We start from the raw sequence: 22,369 nt of genomic DNA, 5'->3' as shown, positions 1-22,369 counted from the left end.
TCCCATAATGTCACAGCCGATTCCACCAACCCTTCATTATTTTTTAAATAACTGTCTATCGAGAGGGTAGCACCTTTCGGAGGTCCTCATTTCGGAGATACCAAGCGTTGATAGGTGCGATGCACCCCTCTCGTCTATTCCCGACGGAGAGGTGGGCTATGACCGGGGAGTGGTCAGAAATATCCCTTGCCAGATGAGTGACGGTACGTACCTCAGTGTCACGGAGCAGGGGTGTAGAATATAATAAAGTCGGGAGAAAGAGTGATGAGGCCCCGAAAAGAATGTATACTGTGTGTCCGTCTGGTGTGCCAGACGCCAGACATCTGTGAGGCCAAATGTCTCGAGGAAGTCCCCCAGCCATCTCTGCCCCCGAGGTATGTCCCTGGGTGGGTGCCTGTCCAATGTACCAGAAACTACCACGTTGAAGTCACCTCCAACGAGTAATTGCCCGTCTGGGATGGAAAGGAGGAGTTTACCCAGGTCAGTGTGTGCCTGCGTCTGGAGACCCGGCGGGATATATGTGGGGACCAGAGTCAACCTGCGCCCCTCCCATTTTCCTGAGACTGCTGCAAAGCGACCCAATGGATCTGTTTCAGTGTGATCTGGAAGGAAGGGGAAGGTACGTCGGAGAAGGATCCCCACACCCCGGGACCCCGAAGTGAAGCCTGAGTGTACTATCAAAGAGTAACCACACCTATTCAGGGCGTGGCAGGTGTTTCCTAGTAAGTGTGTCTCCTGTAGCATTACTGCGTCAGGCATGTGGCGTTTTATGAACTGTAACACCATAGTTCGTTTGAGCTTGTCCCCCAGCCCATTTATGTTCCAGCTCAGTATCTTGAGGCTCTTGTCCCATTTCTTAGCCATACCCACGTTTCACTGCTGGCGTTGTCCCTTGAACTCCTGCGTGCCCCATGACCTTCTTCCAACCATGCAAATACGACCAGAAAAACAGTTCCCCTCCTTCCTCAACTCCCCTCCAATCCCTTCCCTCCCCCAACAGGACATGGATAGAAACAATCAAACAATGTAGGTGTATCTGGCTGAGCCAGTTTTAAGTGTCCACGCATACTACTGGTAATCAGATATCCAAAGGGTGATGGAATGAATACTTGCGACTAGTCTAACCAGTGGTAATTGCTCTGTGTCGCAGTCCAACCCATTATGTTTCACCCACTGTGCCACTGTAGACAGAGGGCCACCTAATGCAAATCACAACTGACCCTGTTGCTCATGCAAATGGTCCATCCTGAACCTGGGTCACTTCACCCCTCCATCCTGCAGCCCACCTTTTTTTCAGTTGGGAAATTTAAGCTTCAACCTCCCTCCCCTCAATGTCACTGACTAAGCTACACCCCAGGACCAGTGTTAATGGGATAAGTGTATTGTACTCATGTAACCCAATCCATGCATTCAATCCAGTTCACACATGAAAACAATGATTAGCAAAAGAACAGCCCTGGACTGGAGCACCGCATCTTTGGTGACATGAAACCGTTTAATAATTTTAATTAAGGCTACACATCACCTCCTGTGCGTTGGTACGGACTGCGGCCTCACTGGAGCTGTCTGATGGGAGGGTACCAATGAGAGCAAGGAGGGGAGATGGGATGCAGTAGATCTTTCAGTGGCTTGGAGACATTCAGCTCAACAACCCTGGCTTCGGCCCAGCGGTCGCGTCCTTCAAGCGGAACTGCGACCTGCCACCACAGGGCTTTCTATTCTATATTTAACCTACCACCTCAAGGCAGGCCATCCAAAACGGGGAAGTTGTCGAGAAGGGGAAGTTTAAAAAGAAACATACGTACTGAGTATATCCAGCATCCTGTGTGCCGCAGAATAACATTGCCCTGTGGGTGAGCGCGAGCGCTGGAACTCCCTGCTGAGGGGGACTTCAAGGTCAGCTTCACTGCAGCTCCTGAGGGTGGGAGCTACACCCTAACTTGCTACGGTGGACGGAGAGCCTCTCTCTCGCGCCCGCTGCACAGGAAGAGGCGCGTGCTGACGACTTGCCGTGGAGCACCATGGACAGTCTGGTGAAAGAGGGGGTTGTGTATCAGCAACACCACATCCTGGGAAAGGTGAGTTTCCTGAAAGGATTCAGAGTTGGGGCAACACTTGAAGTGAGATTAAAACAGACCAGGCGTCTTTTAGAGGGGCGCGGCAAAAAAAAGCGTACCTAGGACTCCTTTCTCAAAAGGAAACTCTTAAAAAAATGTTGTGTACCTCTCTGTGATTTTTCTGTAACTGCACCCACACACAGGGACAATTTAAAGATTTTGGGGGCCCTGGGCCAAACGTATTTTTGGGGGACCTTTTTCTGGAACCGCTTTGAATTTATGATCCCATTTAATCTCGTTCATGTCCTCCTTGGCCAGGTCAACGACAGTGCACAGGCACACTCGTCAAAATTCTAAATATGTTTACATCTAATATTGAGGGATATTGACGTGGGTTTTCAATAACACAACACACTAATAATACTGCAAATAAATCTCTGCGACACCTTCCGATTTCTCATATATCATGTCCTGTTTTGATCTAAAAATAAACTTTTTATGGATGTTGCATGAAACATTTCTCCGAAAAATGTCTGTAATAGACTCTCATACTTCAGCCACATTATAAATACATTGAAGGAAAAAGGTATTTAAAAAAATCTGTTTAAAAATTATTCAAGGTCATCAGGGCAAGACTGCAGAATAAAGTTGGCTCTATAAGCCCCCCCTCCCCCCTGAAAGGCTGGGGCCCTGGGCCAGAACCCACTTCGCCCATGCTTTAAAACGTCTTTCCCCACAGATGCAACACAACAAAGAGTGTATCTCTTAAACACGCCAGACCTATTGGTCCTGCCAATACCTGTTAGTAGTATCAATTAAATGATTAACAATGGTTTTGTTGCTCATAATTAGAATTGAAAATGTTTCAATACTGAACATATAAGACTGTGATTGAGACATTGCTAAAGGCTGCTGAAGAGTAAGTGGTCCTTGCAGTGTCTCGTCACTCTTGTTCTCTTCCCACCACTTTCCTGTGCAGCCTCTTACTCTGTTAGTCAGTACTTATCTCACACTACAAGTCGTTCCTCTTCAATACTGGTTTCTCACTCTGAATGTACGTCTGTTTATCTCTTCGCCTACCCCAAACATGCAAAACACACTCTACTATAAAAACACGGTTGTGACATATCCTGCAGAGAGGCCAAGGAATGGATGTGCATGAAGTCTAAACATTTACGACCCGCTGATTGGCATTGTGAGAAACTTGCACTGCCTTCAGCCTGAGCACCAGAGTTCTCTCTCCTGCCTCCATTAGCACCCACCTACACCCTGAACTATTCCAGACACCTGCAGACAACTCTTTTCACAGAATGCACTATATAACCGTACTATGTTAAATAAAACAAGCATTGGAAATGCAATAGGTCTCGCAATAACGCGAGTCTGAACTATTAGCATTGTAAATGATAATGCCCTTTATTTTTGCGTTCTGGTTTTTGGAACATAAATAAAAGGCTTTGTCATTTACAAGGCCTATAGCTTAAATTTGCGTTAAAACGAGACCTATTGCATTGCAATGGTGGTGGTGCTGCTGAGTTTTCTCTGAATCTGCACTCTGAATCTGCACCCACAATCTGCACCCACAATCTGCACTCTGAATCTGCACTCTGAATCTGCACTCTGAATCTGCACTCACAATCTGCACCCACAATCTGCACCCACAATCTGCACCCACAATCTGCACCCACAATCTGCACCCACAATCTGCACTCTGAATCTGCACTCTGAATCTGCACCCACAATCTGCACCCACAATCTGCACCCACAATCTGCACCCTGAATCTGCACCCACAATCTGCACCCACAATCTGCACCCTGAATCTGCACCCTGAATCTGCACCCTGAATCTGCACCCTGAATCTTCACCCTGAATCTGCACTCTGAATCTGCACCCACAATCTGCACCCACAATCTGCACCCACAATCTGCACCCACAATCTGCACCCTGAATCTGCACCCTGAATCTGCACTCTGAATCTGCACTCTGAATCTGCACTCTGAATCTGCACTCTGAATCTGCACCCACAATCTGCACCCACAATCTGCACCCACAATCTGCACCCACAATCTGCACTCTGAATCTGCACCCACAATCTGCACCCACAATCTGCACCCACAATCTGCACCCACAATCTGCACTCTGAATCTGCACTCACAATCTGCACCCACAATCTGCACCCACAATCTGCACTCTGAATCTGCACCCCCAATCTGCACCCACAATCTGCACCCACAATCTGCACCCACAATTTGCACCCACAATCTGCACCCACAATCTGCACCCACAATCTGCACTCTGAATCTGCACTCTGAATCTGCACTCACAATCTGCACCCACAATCTGCACCCACAATCTGCACCCACAATCTGCACCCACAATCTGCACTCTGAATCTGCACTCTGAATCTGCACCCACAATCTGCACCCACAAGCTGCACCCACAATGTGTGAGTGGCGTTGCGTGTGTGAGTGGCGTTGCGTGTGTGAGTGGGGTTGCGTGTGTGAGTGGCGTTGCGTGGCTGAGTGGCGTTGCGTGGCGTTGCGTGGCTGAGTGGCGTTGCGTGTGTGAGTGGCGTTGCGTGTGTGAGTGGCGTTGCGTGGCTGAGTGGCGTTGCGTGGCTGAGTGGCGTTGCGTGGCTGAGTGGCGTTGCGTGGCTGAGTGGCGTTGCGTGTGTGAGTGGCGTTGCATGTGTGAGTGGCGTTGCGTGTCTGAGTGGCGTTGCGTGTCTGAGTGGCGTTGCGTGTCTGAGTGGCGTTGCGTGGCTGAGTGGCGTTGCGTGGCTGAGTGGCGTTGCGTGGCTGAGTGGAGTTGCGTGGCTGAGTGGCGTTGCGTGTGTGAGTGGCGTTGCGTGTGTGAGTGGCGTTGCGTGTGTGAGTGGCGTTGCGTGTGTGAGTGGCGTTGCTTGTGTGAGTGGCGTTGCGTGTGTGAGTGGCGTTGCGTGTGTGAGTGGCGTTGCGTGTGTGAGTGGCGTTGCGTGGCTGAGTGGCGTTGCGTGGCTGAGTGGCGTTGCGTGGCTGAGTGGCGTTGCGTGGCTGAGTGGCGTTGCGTGTGTGAGTGACGTTGCGTGGCTGAGTGGCGTTGCGTGTGTGAGTGGCGTTGCGTGTGTGAGTGGCGTTGCGTGTTTGAGTGGCGTGCGTGTGTGAGTGGCGTTGCGTGTGTGAGTGGTGTTGCGTGTGTGAGTGGCGTTGCGTGTGTGAGTGGCGTTGCTTGTGTGAGTGGCGTTGCTTGCGTGAGTGGCGTTGCGTGTGTGAGTGGCGTTGCGTGTGTGAGTGGCGTTGTGTGTGTGAGTGGCGTTGCGTGTGTGAGTGGCGTTGCGTGGCTGAGTGGCGTTGCGTGTGTGAGTGGCGTTGCGTGTGTGAGTGGCGTTGCGTGTGTGAGTGGCATTGCGTGGGTGTGTTGCGTGTGTGAGTGGTGTTGCGTGGGTGAGTGGCGTTGCGTGGATGAGTGGCGTTGCGTGGATGAGTGGGGTTGCGTGGGTGAGTGGCGTTGCGTGTGTGAGTGGTGTTGCTTGGGTGAGTGGTGTTGCGTGGGTGAGTGTGGTGTTGCGTGGATGATAGTGGGCTTGCGTGGGTGTGAGTGGCGTTGCGTGTCTGTAAGTGTTGCTGTGTGGGTGAAAGTGGCACAGAGCCTTTGATGTGGCCTGGCGCAGGAGAAATGCTGCTGCTGCTAATTAAATACAAGAGTGGCCGGGAAGCGGCCGGGAAACACAAGTACGGCCGGCCACATAATTAGGGGAGGAGAAGCCGCACAGCACACGCTGGGAGAAGCCCTTTGATGTGCTGTGCGGCCGCGATGCGCGCTCTGTGCTGGGGGAGGGCCATTAGCCTGAACTCGCGGCAAGATCAAACGAAGGGTGGGAGGGACATTGAGGAACAGATGGCCATGAAAGTGTATGGGCCAAAAGCGCGTGCCTGTACGTGCACTCGAAGAAAACGCCACGAAAAAAAGCGGTGGTTTGACAATCAGTTCGAGCACTTGAATTCTCGCCATTTCCCATTCCTTCGGAATGGTAAAGGACGAGACCTAAAAACTACAGAAACACACCAGATGGAAAAAACTAATACTGTCAGGGGATGCAAGATGAAGTAAAACATGAGATGGTACTGAGACTGCATCACTGATATGAACTCCCTTGTGAGTTGTTACAGTCAGTGTTAAGAAATTGGTCTTTTTTGCCTGTAAAGGTAAGTTCATGGATATAGGGCCTGATACGGATACGTTTCAAAGTTTTTTTTTAACTTGCTGCCGCATCTGAGACCCAGTAGGATTTGGCCCACTTAAAGGCCTGCTAGTGGATGCGGCAGTGGGCGGGAGAAGAGAAGGTTGGTACACTGAGGTTGTGCTAAGCAAAAGAGGAATGGGGACTCCTGGAGACGGGACAGGACCGAATTTTTGACGGTAAGTAGGGGCGTTGCTTGGTTACTATGACTTGGGGGGTGTGAGTTTCAGATTTCCCAACAATCGCGTGGGGATTTCTCATTAAAACATATATGAGAAGCAGGACTTGAGGTGGGCTTAAGGGGCAGTGGAAAAAGAAAGGAGTACGGATTGTTAGGGGTACACAATATACTCAAAACAAAGGAGAGAGTGTGTGTGTTTTTGTCAGTGTGAGAGTGTAAAAGTCCCAGGTGAAATTTCACGGACACATTACACGACTGAAAGCACTTGTACTCAACTATTTACTACAGAATGACTAATTTACCAGGCAGTTATGTTTATCAGAATATTCCTGGAGATGTGTGACCACAATCTACTTTAACACCTTATCCAAGACTGACAGATTGGTGATGTGAAAATAAGACCAGAAGGTCAAGTTTATAAACATTTTTTTCTCAGTGATGAGATTTAACCATTTTTCATTGACGATGCCAATTGGTAATGGCATTTGTGCGGTGAAGAAGGTTTTACCAAGCTTCACTGGCACACAGTGAGGCTACAGTTTTTGCAGAAGCTGCAGAAGTTTCCCTCACAAACGGGAAAGTTGCAAAACAGGTCTTCACAGCAGGGCCCGACTGGTAACCAAAAGCAGCCCCGCTGAAAAGTTTAACCCACCCACCATTTCCTTCTTGTTTCTTTCTTTCCACTCTGTGTACCTTTCTCTCTCCTCTTCCTGTCTCTTTTTTTACCTACTATAAAGCCTGGGGAGCTGAAGGCAGAGGTTATGCTCCAATTACTTACTGGAAATTGCATTACTCCAAGTACGTTTTCACCTTAGGTCTCAAGGTGGGGAGGAGCTGCTCTACTTTTACGAATATCCAGTCCGCCAAAATATAAATCCCATTATATTCTCTGGGATTTTGAATTTGGCGGACAGGATATCTATCACCGTTGTGAGAGAGTAACCCATCTGCTGAGATCTAAATCAGGCCTCAGTGATTAATTAAGGTGAAAAAGTTATGAGGAGGTGATGAACATTTAAAAACTGGTCTCCAAGGGTGTAAGCACTGCGGGGACATGCTCAATACACTAAATGGCTAATCCAGCCCCGGTTGGCAGCAGCACTCCTGCCCCATGTGCACAGAACAGTTACAGCACAGGTAACAACAGTGCATGTTTCCTCAGGCTCGCAGAATAGATTTTTTTTTTTTTACTTGATTGTCCTCATACCACAGTAAGCGTCTGCAATCGTTACATTAGACCTCTTTAATCCTGAACACCCATGGTCCATGTTCCTGCACACACTACGGGCCGCCAGGCCTGCTTCTTTGTACGAGGCTTGGTGTAATCCTTGGACGATCTTAAACCAACCTTAGTGCCTTTCCCCAGCACACCAAGGGCGCCCAAACGTTACCTTCCGTACGGTCTAGCCTTGCGGTTTCAAGTGTGGCTCTAAGCCACTTCTCATATAGGGGGGCAGCTGGATCTTTCCATAATATACATAGTTCCCTACGAGCCAACAGGATTAAATTTAAAAATAGGCCAATCTGTGCTCTAGACATGGAATTTCCAAGTGAAGAATTTAAACCAAAAATAACTAGTGCTGGGTCTAAGTTGATCTTTTTTCCAAATATACCTGATAGTGCCTGTTCTACGTTCTGCCAGTACCCTATAAGTTGGGGACATTCATAAAACATATGCAGATCGTCTGCTTTAAGCATACCACATTTAGGGCATCTGGGGGTTGGGTTGTCTACAAATTTAGCAACTTTATAAGGGGTGTAATAAATCCTATTCAGGGTAAAAAAGTGGTTTTTCTTTAGGGAGACAGGTTTTACGAACTTATAAAGGTTTGTGATAGAAGGAAGAAAGTATTCTGCAGCACTTTTTTTTAATACTGATGTTCTCCATACCATGTAGGGTGGAGGAAGTTCTATATCTTCTCTATCTAATAGGTACCTATACCATACTCCGACTTCCTTTTTAAAGGGGGTGGGATTTTTTGTAGTTTGAGCTCTATTTCCCAGTTTCCACCAATATTGTTATTTTCTGCTGCAAACCATGAGCGTAGTTGTATATATTTAAACCGTGAAAAGGAAACCCCGATTCTTGCTTTCAGGACCTCCCATGGATAAACCCCTTCTGCGGATATTAGTTCTGACCATTTACCTATACCTGCAAGTTCTATTGGCACCGCCAAACCATCCTTCAAGCTCTCAGGGAGCCCAGGAGAATCCCAGATTGGGGCAAAGTCTGAGTAGTATTTTATACCCCATCTAGTTTTCAAATTTTGCCATACATAAAGTGCTGCCCGGATGACCTTCAGTCGGACTTTCTTGAAGAACCTTATGGCTCCAAATTTGTACAAAAAACCTTCTCCACCTCCCTCGTGTATTGCCATTGTTTTTAAAATCATCCCCCAGTTGTTATTACAAGGACTGGTCAAAAGACTTCGGATGTTTTTAAACTGAAAAGATAGGCATTAGCAGAAAATATCCAGTAGTGTGAGACCCCCCTTAAGTAGTCTTCTCTTCAGCTTTTTCCAGGACAGTCTGGTGGTTTTGTTGGCCCATACAAAACTACCGATCTTACTTTGAATTTTCCCGATAAGCTTAGAGGAGAATTCAAGGGGAATAGCGCTAAAGAAGTATGTTAACTTGGGCAAAATTACCATCTTGACTATATTTACACGCCCATATATTGTAAGTTGGAGGTTTCTCCACCGAAGGAAAAGATGGTCAATTTCCTTTATCACTCTATTTAGGTTAGTCAGGGGTATGTTTATCAGGTCTTGCTCTATACTAATTCCCAAATATTTAAATCCTGGCCCTTCACGTCTTTCCCAGCCATCGACTCCCCAGCTCATTATCTCGGTCTTAAGAGTATTAACTGCATAACCGGAGAATCTTCCGAACTCACTTAGGGAGTACTCGACCTTTGGGAGGACCTCAGTGGGGTTGTTAGTGTATATTAACAGGTCGTCCGCGTATAGAGAGCGCTTAATATTAAGGTCTTGCACCCGAAAGGGAGTTATTTGCGGATCTAGCCTGAGCATTTGCGCCAGTGGCTCTATATAAATGTTAAATAATAAGGGTGAAATCGGGCACCCTTGTCGGGTGCCTCTCCTTATTTCGAATCTAGATGTTAGTTTGCCATTTAGAAGGATATTGGCAGATGCGCCGTCATAGCATTTAATTAATGATCATATAAAGAGTGGGCCAAATCCCATGACTCTTAGAGTTTCCCAGAGGAAGATCCATCTAACGCGGTCGAACGCCTTGGCGGCGTCGTACGCTGCTACTGCTAGTGGTTCTGACTTTGCTATCGCTAAATCTATACAGCCGATTAATTGTAGAGTCTGTTCCTGTATATATCTGCCCGGAGTGAACCCCTTCTGCTCCTCTCCTATTACCTGTGGTATCACCTTGACCAATCTCCCTGCCAAAACGCTTGTAAAGATCTTATAATCTGCGTTAAGCAGGGAGATTGGCCTATAGGAGTCTTCCTTCAGTGGGCTCTTACCGGGTTTTAGTATAAGGACGATAGTTGCTTCCTTCCAGGACGGGGGTATTCTCCCCCCCCCTATATATATGTAGTTAAATAACTCCTGAAGTCTAGATGTTATTGCATCATCCAGGATTTTATAGACTTCCCCTGGAAGTGCGTCTGTCCCTGCTGCCTTGTTGTTTTTGATTTTAGCATTATGCAATTTTATCTCTTCCACCGTTATTGGTCTTTCAAGTAACTCTTTGCTGTCAATGGTCAAACTCGGCAGATCTACATTATTAAGCCACTCTTGGGTGCAGTCCACAACGGGGCCTGCCTCTTCATTATAAAGTTCCGAAAACAGGTTAACCAGGCATCGCTCCATATCTTCATGCTTACCAGATATGGTACCAAGTTCGTCTACTTCTAGCTGCTTAATGTTATTTTTAACCCTGTCAAATTTTAACTTCCAAGCTAATATGGCACTAGCTCTCTCCCCATATTCGTAATGCTCCATTTTATGAGCATTCCATTTAGCTTTTACTTTTTCCTCCAGCTTGCCTCGATAGTCTAGGCGAATTCGTTCTAGTTCTTTAAGAATAGAGGGGAGGGCTTCTGGTTGGCAGTTCAGCCTAGCGTTCTCAAGTCTAGATATCTCAAATTCCATTTTTTGGAATTCTATCCTATTCTTCTTATTTTTAGAAGATGTGAAGCTGTGGAATTCTCCCCGGATATAGGCCTTAAAAGCCTCCCACACCATGTCAGGGGTTGTTGACCCTACATTATCTAAAAAGAATCTGATTGTGGATTCCTTAATCCTGATGATCAGATCTGGATCTACCAGTATGTCTCTACTTAACGTTAAGGCTCGCAAAATAGATTAGCATGTGCCGCCTCAGTGGTGGATTCCCTCACATACACAGAACAGCAGTGACACGGGCAGCTGCAGTGCACGTTGCACTCTCACAAAGAACAGACACAGTGAGTGCAGTAACAGCATAAACGTTCCTCCCTCACAGAAATGGGACAACACACATGAGCTGTGCAAGCTTAACTCCCTCAAAAAATAAAAGAAGCAGTGTGAGCTAATACTCTTGCAAAAGAGCAGCAGCAGTGGGAGCTTATCTACTCGCAAAATAACATCAGCAGTTCAAATGTATCTCCTCACAAAACAGAAACACTGCGTTTATCCACCCCATAAAATAACAGAAGCACTGCAAGCTTATCCCCTCACAAAATAGCAGCAGGGCAAGCTTAGCCCCTCATAAAAACCCAGCAGCACTGCAAGCTTATCCCCTCACAAAATAGCAGCAGTGCCAGATTATCCCCTCATAAACTAACAGCAGCACTGCAAGCTTATCCCCTCACAAAAAAGCAGCAGTGCAAGCTTATCCCCTCATAAAATAACAGCAGCACTGCAAGCTTATCCCCTCACAAAATAGCAGCAGTGCAAGCGTATCCCCTCATAAAATAACAGCAGCACTGCAAGCTTATCCCCTCACAAAATAGCAGCAGTGCCATATTATCCCCTCATAAAATAACAGCAGCACTGTAGGCTTATCCCCTCACAAAATAGCAGCAGTGCGAGTTTATCCTCTCACAAAATACCAGCAGCACTGCAAGCTTATCCCCTCACAAAATAGCAGCAGTGCGAGTTTATCCTCTCACAAAATACCAGCAGCAGTGTAAGCGTATCTTCTTGCATAGCAAAAGCAACCGTGGGATCTTATCTGCTCACAAAAGAACAGCAGTAGTGCGCCCTTTTCCTCCCACAAAATAATAGCAGCCGTGTGCACTCAGCCTACCACAAAATTACAGCAGAAGTGCTAATTTATCCTCTCACAAAATAACAGCAGAAGTGCGCGCCTATCCTCCCACAAAATAACAGCAAAAGTACGTGCTTATCCTAAAACAAAAGAACAGCTTACACCCCATAGAAGTAGCAAAAAGTGCAAACTTCCCTCAGACCCAGAACAGGCCTGGCAACAATGCAAGCCCCACTCCCTCCAGAGCCGGTGTAGCATGGCAGCTGCTATGAAAGTGTCTTTCCCTCACAGAAATGGAGCAGCGTCGCAGTAGCAATGCAATCTTCCCTCCTTCACAGAACAGGTTCATCATAGGTAGCAGAAGGATGCAGTGATGCACTGTTGCTTAATCCACTGAGGATTCCCACCAGAGGACCTGACCAATGATGGGGGTTGGCTGAGCCAGCTCTATTATCAGTTCTTTGCAAATTGACAATGGGGCAATCTACAATGGAACATGTAACGATGCTGCAAGCTTTCTCCAGTTATCCATACATGCCCTCATCCTTTCCCCTTCTCCTTTTTTCTCCTAACTCGGCCTACTCTTCTCTTTCGACTTACTTCTTCTTGCCTCCTTTTCAAAGTCTGTAATATCCAATATCCAAAGATCTCCACTTTTAAGGAGTCCTCTGGCAAAATTATCTTTCGCTCACTTTTCACCTCTATCTCTTTACCTCAATCTCACTTCCACTCTCTACCTTGATCTCTGACTCTCTTTCTCTACCAATTCCTTTATTTATTTATTTTTTAGTCCTCATATCACCAAGACTGCTGCACTCTGGGCCTTTTGTAAACACCCTTGGTTTGTCTGTGGTCCATTGCAGAACCACGCCCTTAACCTCCATGGCACTGTTTTTTATGGGCGCAAAAACCTCACTCCCAAGTCCATGGCCTAGTGTAATCATAGGACCATATGTCGATGTTCCTGACCACCCTTGGGATTATCCTGGGCCCTAACCTTACCACTTAAGAAAGTCCCCCCAAATTTCTTCTGACCGCTGTGGGTTGCATTAGATATCTATATTGCATGTCCACATGAATGCACTTAATCATTCAGTGGGGTGTGGGGGAGGAGGGTCCAACCAATGTTTACAGATCTCCCACCTGGCCAAGAGCAACTGGTAAAATACTAAGCCCCTTTGCTTACTGTTTAGGGAGTGTTGTTTTACACTATCTACCCCCAAAAGCACCAAGGTTTCCGTCAAAACTACATGCTCTTCTAAAATATTCCTCATAGTGGCCCCCACAGTCTTCCAGAATTTGTTTATCACTGGGCATGTGAAGAAAACATAAACATCATTGGAACTTAGATGATTACATCTCTTGCATCTGGGGAACGGCTGTGACACGAACTTGGCCAATCTTTGCGGAGTCCAATACAACCTATGGATGACAAAGAAATGATGATGTTTAAAGTTGGCAGGTATTACTGTAGCATATAGTAACTTCAGTGAATCTGTCCAAAGAGATTGAATGTTTCCATCCTGAAGTGAGTCCGCCCGATCGCAAAGGGAGCCATCAATTTTTCTTCCTCTGCCTCCAGAAATAGTCCATACCACTTTGCCACTTCTTTAACTTTCAGGCTGACTTCCTGGAGTGAAGCCTCAAAGTTCCATGGACCCCCTACTTCCTGTGAAACAGTTGAAAACCAAGAAGTAAGCTGCAAATACTTAAACCTGGAAAGTCTGTTGCCCGTCCTAACATTCAATACCTCCCAGGGTGTCACGCCTCCTGTTGATATCAAATCTCCCTATTTAGTTATCCCTGCCTGCTTTAAGGGCAGACTTAGAGCATCTTTCAAGCATTCCGGCGTCCTCTGGGATTCCCAGATTGGGGCCAATTCTAAAAAATAACCAATCTTTATTAACCTCCCTACTGCAAGCCAAAGGCGCAATGTGAATTTTAAAACCTTTAGCCATACTTTTTTAAAGAATTTATGGGCTCTAAATTTAAATAGAAAGGCTACTGGGCCCAACTCTTTGGTCATTTCCCCAATATTAAACCCCAGGTGAAACAAATGGGCTCCCCTACCAACATAAGATCTGGCAATGCTAAACCATCCCCTCTTAAGGCTACTTTTTAGTTTTTTCCGAGAAAGGCGAACCCCCCGGGAAGCCCAAATAAAACTAGATATTTTCCACTGTATTTTATTGATTTCATCCTTGGGGAAATTGAGTGGAATACAGTTGAAGAGGTATGTTAGCTTCGCAAAACGGACATTTTTACTAAGTTAACCCTCCCGTAAATGATCAGAGGTAGGTTCTTCCACCTGGCTAATAGCCTATCCACCTCCTTTACCACCCTCTTCAGATTACGTGTGGGAATCTCATCAATTTTATCTACTATGACTATCCCAAGATATTTCATCTGAATACACACTCTACCACCCCACTCCTCCATATTCCAACACATTACCTCTGTCTTTGATAGATTCACTAAATACCCAGAGAAAGCACCATATTTTTTTGTCAGTTGTTCCATCCTGATTAATGTTTAAGCCGGGTCAGAGGTGTAAATTATCAAGTCATCGGCGTACAAGGTAATTTTACTGTGTGAAGAGAGCTGATGTATGGGGATAATCTGATCATTTCTTAAAATGTGCGCCAAGGCTTTGATATAAATATCGAAAAGGAGGGGAGACAGGGGGCAACCCTGCCTCGTCCCTCTGTGGATATTAAAACTCTTTGTCAGGGAGCCTTTGAGGAGGATTTTAGCCGTGGGGCACTCATATAGTTTTCGAAGTGCCCTGACAAAATCAGTACTGAAGCCAAATTGTGCCTAAAACTGCTCAAAGAAATGCCCAACTGACACGATCGAAAGCCTTGGCGGCGTCTACAGTGATCACCGCCAACGGAATCGATCGAGCAACTGCCAGGTCTATAGTTCTATAGTTCAAGTAAACACTGGAACGAACTGCCCATAGATCTTCGTATGGAGCCCTCAGAAACAAGATTCCGTTCAAAACTTAAAACCCATCTTTTCCCTGCCAATTACAATTATTGTTTCTAGCTTAATTTTCCCCCTGCCTCCGGTCTTCTGCCTTCTAGGGTCTTACAGCAATTTACAGCGCGGGGACACACTGTTTTAGTGTAACCAGGCGCTCTATAAATGGCAATATTATTATTATTTTATAGTTCTGATTAATGACAATGTAAGTTCTTGTATTTGTCTCTTCGGGACAAAGCCTTTCTGATCGATATGAATCAGTTGGGGGGCCACCTTTGCCTATCTCCCTGCCAAAATACCCATTTAAATGTTATGGTCTACATTCAGCAGGGAGATTGGCCGATATGAATCAGCCTTCTTAGGGTACTTAGCTGGTTTTAAGATCAAGGTAATGATGGCCTCTCTCCAAGAATTTGGGATCAACCCTTCCACCTTATAAACTGAATTAAAGAGAGACTTCATTTCTGGCACTATCTCATCGGCTATTAGTTTGTTAACCTCGACCGGTAAAGAGTCTGGGCCTGCCGCCTTTCCGTTCTTCATATGTTGGAGCTGCTCTCTTATTTCCCCCTCTGTAATAGAGGCATCTACACTGTTCCTACACTCCATCGTTAGAGCTGGGAGGCCTACTTTATTTAGCCAACACTTTAAGGTCTTATCATCTGGGCTCTCTTCTTCCGCATATAGATCCGAGAAGAGTGAAACCAAACTGGCCTGTATTTCTTCATCCTTGTTCGTTATGTCACCTTCGGGAATGATGACCAACTCCCCAATATGGTTTTGCACCCTCTCGGCCCTCGACTTCCATGCTAACAGTGCTCCAGCTTTTTCACCATATTCAAAATGTTGCGTACATCCCATAGCTCACCTTTCTCTACATTTTGTCTCTAACTTGATCTTATATTTCATTCTGGCTTCCTCAAGCTGTCTCTACATTTTGTCTCTAACTTGATCTTATAATTCAATCTGGCTTCCTCAAGCTGTTTCAAGACCTCCTTCCTGTTTTGTATATTTTGTGTCACTTGCTGCATCATAACTTCTAATAACCCAATTTCCCACCTCCAATTTCCTTAACCCAGCCCTATTCACCATTTTCCTGTATGAGACTTGACTTTGTAAAATTTCTCGTGCATAAGCCTTAAAAGTATCCCAAATTACTCTCATTGGAGCTGTATGGGCATTGTACTGGAAGAACTCTAGGGTTGCTTTTTTCAAGAGGACGGAGACATCAGGATCTAATAAGAAAGATCTTTTCAACGTCCTTCTCGCATTATGCCTTACATTGATTCCCTTTAATGTAAAGCTGACCATTGCATGTTCGGAAATATGTCCTGGTGATATATGAACCTCGTTTAATTTCCCAGCCCACACTCTATCCACTAGCAAATAACCCAGTCTTGAAAAATGACGGTACTTTTTGCTGTGGAAGGTGTAGCCTTGCTTGTCCTTCATTAAAAAACTCCAAGTATCGACTAGTCCCAATTCACGTATTATATGCTTGAGGGCCTGTCTAGTCTTTGGCGCTTGGGCTTGGGTTCCGCTCCTACTAGTAGACCTATCCAGTGATGGATCTAAAAGAGTACTGAAATCGCCCCCTATTATTATAGGTGTGGTTACCCCCCCTAATGTCAATTGCAAATCCACAATGTCCTGGGGGTCGTCCACATTTGGACCATAAAAACCAGCACAAACAAACTCTGTACCAGAGCATTTAAGAGTAGCTAAAGCCCACCTACCTGAGCTGTCAGTTTTAGATGAGATCAACTCAACTCTGACCCATAACCCATTCCTAATGAGTATTGCAACTCCCTTACAATATTCTGATTGATCAGATGCTACGTAGCTCCATACCCATCTTTGTTTTACATATAGCCCCCTACTTTTCTTCGCCGTTAGGTGGGTCTCTTGTTAAATGATGACGTGAACTTTAGAGTCCTCTAAATGTTTAATTACCAGTCTCTGTCTATTTTTTTATCTTAAACCATTTACGTTCCAGGTTGCGATTTGTAACTTATTATCAACCCCAACCATTTGCCTTGAAATGCATCAACTTCATTGGATCTCTGATTATCTGTTTTAAAAATAGACCTTAGTAATATAGCTATTGAGGACTGATTATTATTTCTCCCACTGCTTCCCACCCAATGCCCTACCCTGCACCTCTTTACCCCTTACCTCTCCCATAGGAACCCTCCCTAAAATATCAGGCATAAAGCCTATTGGGCCACCGGAGAGAGGGGGCTTACCTCCCAAACCCCCCAAAAATTAAACTTTGTCTAGGTTATTTCTCCGAGAATATATTTCTATTCTTTCCAGGTCATCCCTGAGACTTAAGTTTTCTTTAACCAGTGCCTCTAAGCCTTTGGTATTTTTAGTAATCTCTTTCCTCATCAAGCCTACTTCCTCCTCTAGCATCCCTGTCTGTGATGCGACATCATCAAGTTTTTGCGCAAGTGCCGTGCAGGAAGCTTGAATGTCAGCTTGATTCGCCTCTGACGTTTTAAACCGACTTCTCATTTCCTCCTTAAGATCCAGAAGGATAGAGGCCAATGGGACTTCTGGATTAGACTGAGGAACCGATAGAGGTTCAGATTGAACCAGCAGGCTCGAGGGAGCCAACAGGGCTTCTGGTTGTAGAGTGGGGGCTCTTGCTTTGCTTCTTTCATCAGCATGCTGCGACCCCTCCTCAATCGCCTCTTCCTCTCTAAGTGCCAAGACACTAAACCTGTTCTACGTTAATACCTGAAAACATCTCATCCACTCCATAATTCTTTTCTACTTCCGGATCCCTTTTTGCCTCCTGTCCTACTTTGATTTCAGACATAGTAGGGTTAACCTCCATTATCTCAAGCTCCTTCTGTGAATTCTGGGGCTCTGCTGCTGTTTTACCCCCATCTCTTCAGATAATATTACGTGTGTCAAAACTTTATAGTATGATTTGAGAAATGGGGTCATTTTAACCTGCAGAGGTTAGATTTCCCCCCCCCTTCCACGTGGGCTCTTCCCGACTGCCTTGCAGGTTTCCCTGCCCTCACAACTTTTGAGGGAATGGGCCCCCAACTTTACCAGTAGTGATATAACCGGGGACCACCTTTGCTAGAGGCAATTTAAAGTTGTGACTTACCCCAGTGGGTTTCCCAAGGATACAGAGAGTCCTAGTGCGCTTGATGTACCTTGATATTTTCTAAGTATTTGCACCAGCTTTCTCTGCAAGCGGAAAGCTTTCCTTCTCCATAGGGGGATAATATAGTGTTGGCAGACCTTTACTCAAGCCCTTCCAGCCTTCCTGAACGTGCTAAGGGCCCACAAGCTGGTGCAGTTTGGCAGAGCCCCCTCTCCGGTTGATCGAAACTACTGTACGCTTCTCCAGGGAGCTTGTGCTGGCTCTTCCCCTCAGCATTCGCACTGTTCGTAGGCGACGCCGCAGTCCCGCTACCCTCTGCCACGTTACCGCCTCCCCTGTTTCGCTGGGGTTGGAGCCTCTCACAGGGCTCACCCGACACGGATGCATCTGTTGCAGGTAGGCAGGTTTCTAATTCTTTAACTTGAGCAAGAACAAACCGTCATACTTTGATCGGGTGGGAGGCCCGGAGAGACATTCAAACCCTCATTCACTCGCCTTCCTCTCATGGCGGTCAGCAGTCGTTTACCATGCGGCTCCCATGTTCCTCCTTCTCTACCAGTTCCTGACTCGAAACTCTCTACCTCTGTATTTACAACTCTGTCTCCTCACCTATTGATTACCCTTTCATTTTTCTCTCCCTACATGACATTACTCCTCTTACCTAAATACTCTACCTTCCTCATACTCCTCACCACAGCTTCCCATGTCTACCTTACCTTTCCGTCTTACCTCTTTTTTACCTCAAGTTTCAATACTTCACCCCTCTTTCTGCCTCTCTATCTTATTTTAACACCCCTATCTACCTCACCAATCAGTAAATCCATCACCATGCTGCCTCATTTGTCTACCTACCTCTCTCTCTGGCTACCTTTATTTCACGTCTCTGTACTACTTACCTGTCTTACTCTGCCACAGCTATCTTTCTGTCCCATGTCTTTCTCCTTACTTCATCACTCCTCTTCTACCTCACATCTATTTAATCCTGTATACCTCACTGGTGTCTTTTTCGCCTCTCTCATAAATGCACTTCTTCCTATCCAAACTTTCCTAACTTTCTCTCTCATAATCTCACCGTTCTCCATACCACTTTCAGTGCCTTCCTCTCTACATCTCTTACTCTGCTCTCTACCCGTCCTATCACTGATCCTCGCTGCTCTGTTTTCAGTTCACCTCTCTGTTTCTCTCTTGCATCTAGTTTACCTTTCTCTCTAAATCTCATCTCTATGTTTACCTGCCTTTCTGTTCTATCTTCCTCAATCTGACTGCCTCACCACTCTCTATCTTTCTGACACTTCTCTTTGTACCTCTCAGCTCCACCATCTCTCTACCTCATTAGATCTCGTCTTAGAAAGTGCATGCGCTGCAGACCTGCAAGATCTTTTGTTTCTTGAGAAAAACTTGAAAAGGGTTTAGAACCCACCCATTACTTATCATTGGTTGGCTTCATTGTTACTCTCATTTCCTTCCTTGTCATTGGTCAGCACTAGTCAGTTTCACTTTCTTATTTTGTGTGTTTGTCTCGTCAATAGTGTATGGACCAAGTACTGATTGATTGCATGATTAGAGTCCTTTCGCTGCCTGTTCTTTGATTCAGGTACTTTTTATTTCTTGTTTCCTCCATCGTACTTGCTTCCTTGTCGTCCTTGCTTGGTCATTGTTCATCGCACCGGCCGTATCCTATTGTTGTTGTTTGTTCTACTCCCCCTCCCTTTGAGTCCTTGTTCTTTGCATCCCCTCCCGTCGTCGTTGATATTGTTGTCTTTGCCTATGACTTTCTTAGTCTTGCTTCCACACTGCGATGTAACATTAGTGATTCTTTGCAACAGGAACCCCCTCCAAGTACCTTCCTGCTTTGCAAGTTACAGTAAAGGCTAAATATACACAAGCCCTTAATTTAAAATGCATGTAAAGCACATCTTTCGAGTGCTCCTCCCAGCTCCTCTGCAGACGATCATATGCTCTGAGACGGCCAGTTTTGTCCCCTCTGATTACCACCAGCTTAACACCCAATTTCTAATCCCATCATAAGGCTCTGCCAGTATGAGCTACATGTCCATCTGAGCCAGTAGCCCAACCCATGGCAGGCAAATGGTAAGATTCCTTAGCTAGGCCACTACCCAAAAAAGGGTGGTAGTGCTTTGGTTGAACCAACAGAGCTGGCCTGACCATACAAGCGAACTTGATGGTCACTTAGGCTGGAAAGGTAAGTACTGCGCCAACATGGAGGACAAAAATATCATAGTAAAAATCTGAGTTTGTGGCGGCCTAGGGTGGTAGCTGCATTAGGTCTGCTCCCGGGAGTTGGTCACTTGCCGTGCTGTGATGGTCAAACCCTGTGCCATGCAAACAATGACCACTCTTTCAGTCTTATCCCTGTGATCATGCAGCAATAACACGTTTGTAATATTATAGGGTTTGGGTTTACCCAGTGGTCGAAGTGGATAGGATTTGAGGGGCAAGATATGCCCATACTTGTTTAATTTTAGAAAAACAGTTCTCCTACTTTTTATCAAAAGAGAACTGTTCCGAGTAGCTCATGAGCAGCTGGTAGCTCTCCAACTACCTGCAAGTAGGTCTCATGTGTGCAGTCCACCCTACTAAACTAGAGGCTTTTGCATGGTTAAATTAATATAGGGTATACCAAAGTTGAGTGGGTTCAAGATGAGAATGTGTGTAATTGCAGAGCTCATAAGCAATGTTTGGAGAAAAACGGGTACATTTCCAAAATATATTAAAAACTGATATTTCAGTAATAAATCTTGAGGCATTGGGGTGACATATAACTAATTTATTACCTTGGTGGCAGGGGTATTGCGGCCATAGCTATTATGTTTTACTCACGTAGCCGCTCTCAAAATTGACAAACACCTTTTTTACATTACTGCTGGTAACCTTGTCTGTTGCAAAGAGATGATCATAGCTGTTAAACTTGTAGGTGGTGGCCAGTAATGTAATCTTGAATGACTATTACAACAACAATAACGTAGAGCTCAGATGATTTTCATTTAACTTAAGTAGCTCTTATTAATAAATCGGTTGGGTACTCTTGCCTTGGATTCTTGGTACTAACCCCTGGCACTTATTTATGTCACCAATTTATGTCACCCATATGGTTCTCATGGCTTTTTCTTTGCATGTTACCTCCTTGATTGTAAACAGATTGACAGCTTTTTGTCTTACTTCAGTGTCAGTGATTCAGCTGCTTTGTAAGATGCATGAGCCGAGTTCACCCTGTTTTACTTATCCTTGAAATTCTTTCAAGTACAAGGAAAATGTCAGTAAAGTGTGTCACAAAAAAAATGTGGCAAGTGCAGAAAATATTTATGTGGAAAAATGCTGCCGCCGAACTATCGTTCTTGCTTGCTGTAATATTGAAAAGTGTAATGACTACTTGTTTGTGTTAATGCGTACAAACTCGATTAGTGGCCACATCTGCCCCATTATTGGGATGGAGTATGTTTGTTTTTCCACTCTGACTGTATGACCACCATGCATTAGAGGAATCCATTTTTACACCGATACGACTCCACTTCTGTTAAAACATTTCTAATTAGCTTTGTTGTCCTTCTAATGCCCTCCAGATTGCACGCCTCCAATGCTGTCTTCTGCAGCAAATTAAAGACTCTGGCATGATGTATTGAAAGGGATTTACCCATTGTGTGTCTATGGGGAAATGGGTTAATACTTGTAGGGGCATATTCTCAAGAACGAGTGATAACAATCGCAAAATTAGCTTACCGCAACTTTGCATATCACAGTCTATCGCGAGAAAATAACACCGTCTTAACGTCCAATTCCCAACCCGGCGGCCCCATGAGATAGTAACAGGATAATGCGCCAAATGACCGCATAAAAATCAATGCGAGAAACAAAAAATGCGATACACGAACGCCAAAAAGTTGCAATACCCCAAAGTGCAATACCAAAATCAGCGAAAACCAGCGACAGGCCTGTAATTGTCATGCGGGGAAATGCACTATAAAAGCAACAAAAAAAAAAACACCAAAACCAAATCAAACTGCGTAGCACCATGGATGCACCCAGACCAAGTGCAGAGGACAAGCCGAACCCCACAAGCCCAACGGTGGACCAGCTAGGAACCCTGTGTTTGGGGAAGGGCAAGGAGAAGACGTAGAGGAAGACAGGGTTCAGTCCGCAGGAAGACTAGATCATCGTCACGGAGGTGATAGAACACTACCAACAACTGTTCGTCACCTCCACTGCAGCACTTGCAACCCAAACGGAAATATGGTGGACCATCACCAACAACGTCAATGCAGTCGAAGTGTCGAGGCGGTCAATGGAGGAGGCGAAGAGGCACTGACATGATGTGCAAAGCCAGACCAAACAGAAACTCGCCGCCAACAGGAAGGCAGCAACGGCGACTGGAGGTGGGAGTCCAGCACCAGTGCAGGAGATGGATGAGCTGGAAGAAATGGTGGCCACAGTCACCAGTGTGGAGACGGTGGCAGGAATCGGGGGTCTGGACACAGCTCGATATGACCTGAGCCACAGCAACAGGGTGAGTAACAACCAGGAACTGGGGGAACGGGGGAAGATTAGAACAATGGCA

The 22,369-nt window shown here is 45.7% G+C and overlaps 1 protein-coding gene across 1 annotated transcript in view; it reads left to right on the top strand.

The window, feature by feature from the left end:
* Nucleotides 1-1,841: 1,841 nt before the first annotated feature.
* The window catches only part of DOK3 (docking protein 3), a 123,701-nt gene continuing 103,173 nt past the window's right edge, over nucleotides 1,842-22,369 (top strand). The window contains exon 1 of the mRNA XM_078652764.1: nucleotides 1,842-2,078. Coding sequence (XP_078508890.1) covers nucleotides 2,022-2,078 — 57 coding nt within the window. The 5' untranslated portion in view covers nucleotides 1,842-2,021. The remainder of the gene's footprint in view (nucleotides 2,079-22,369) is intronic.

This window comes from Lissotriton helveticus, chromosome 7 (assembly GCF_964261635.1).
Source record: "Lissotriton helveticus chromosome 7, aLisHel1.1, whole genome shotgun sequence".
NCBI lineage: Eukaryota > Metazoa > Chordata > Amphibia > Caudata > Salamandridae > Lissotriton > Lissotriton helveticus.
Note: the sequence above shows the minus strand (reverse complement) of the source record. Positions and strands in the feature narration are given on the sequence as shown.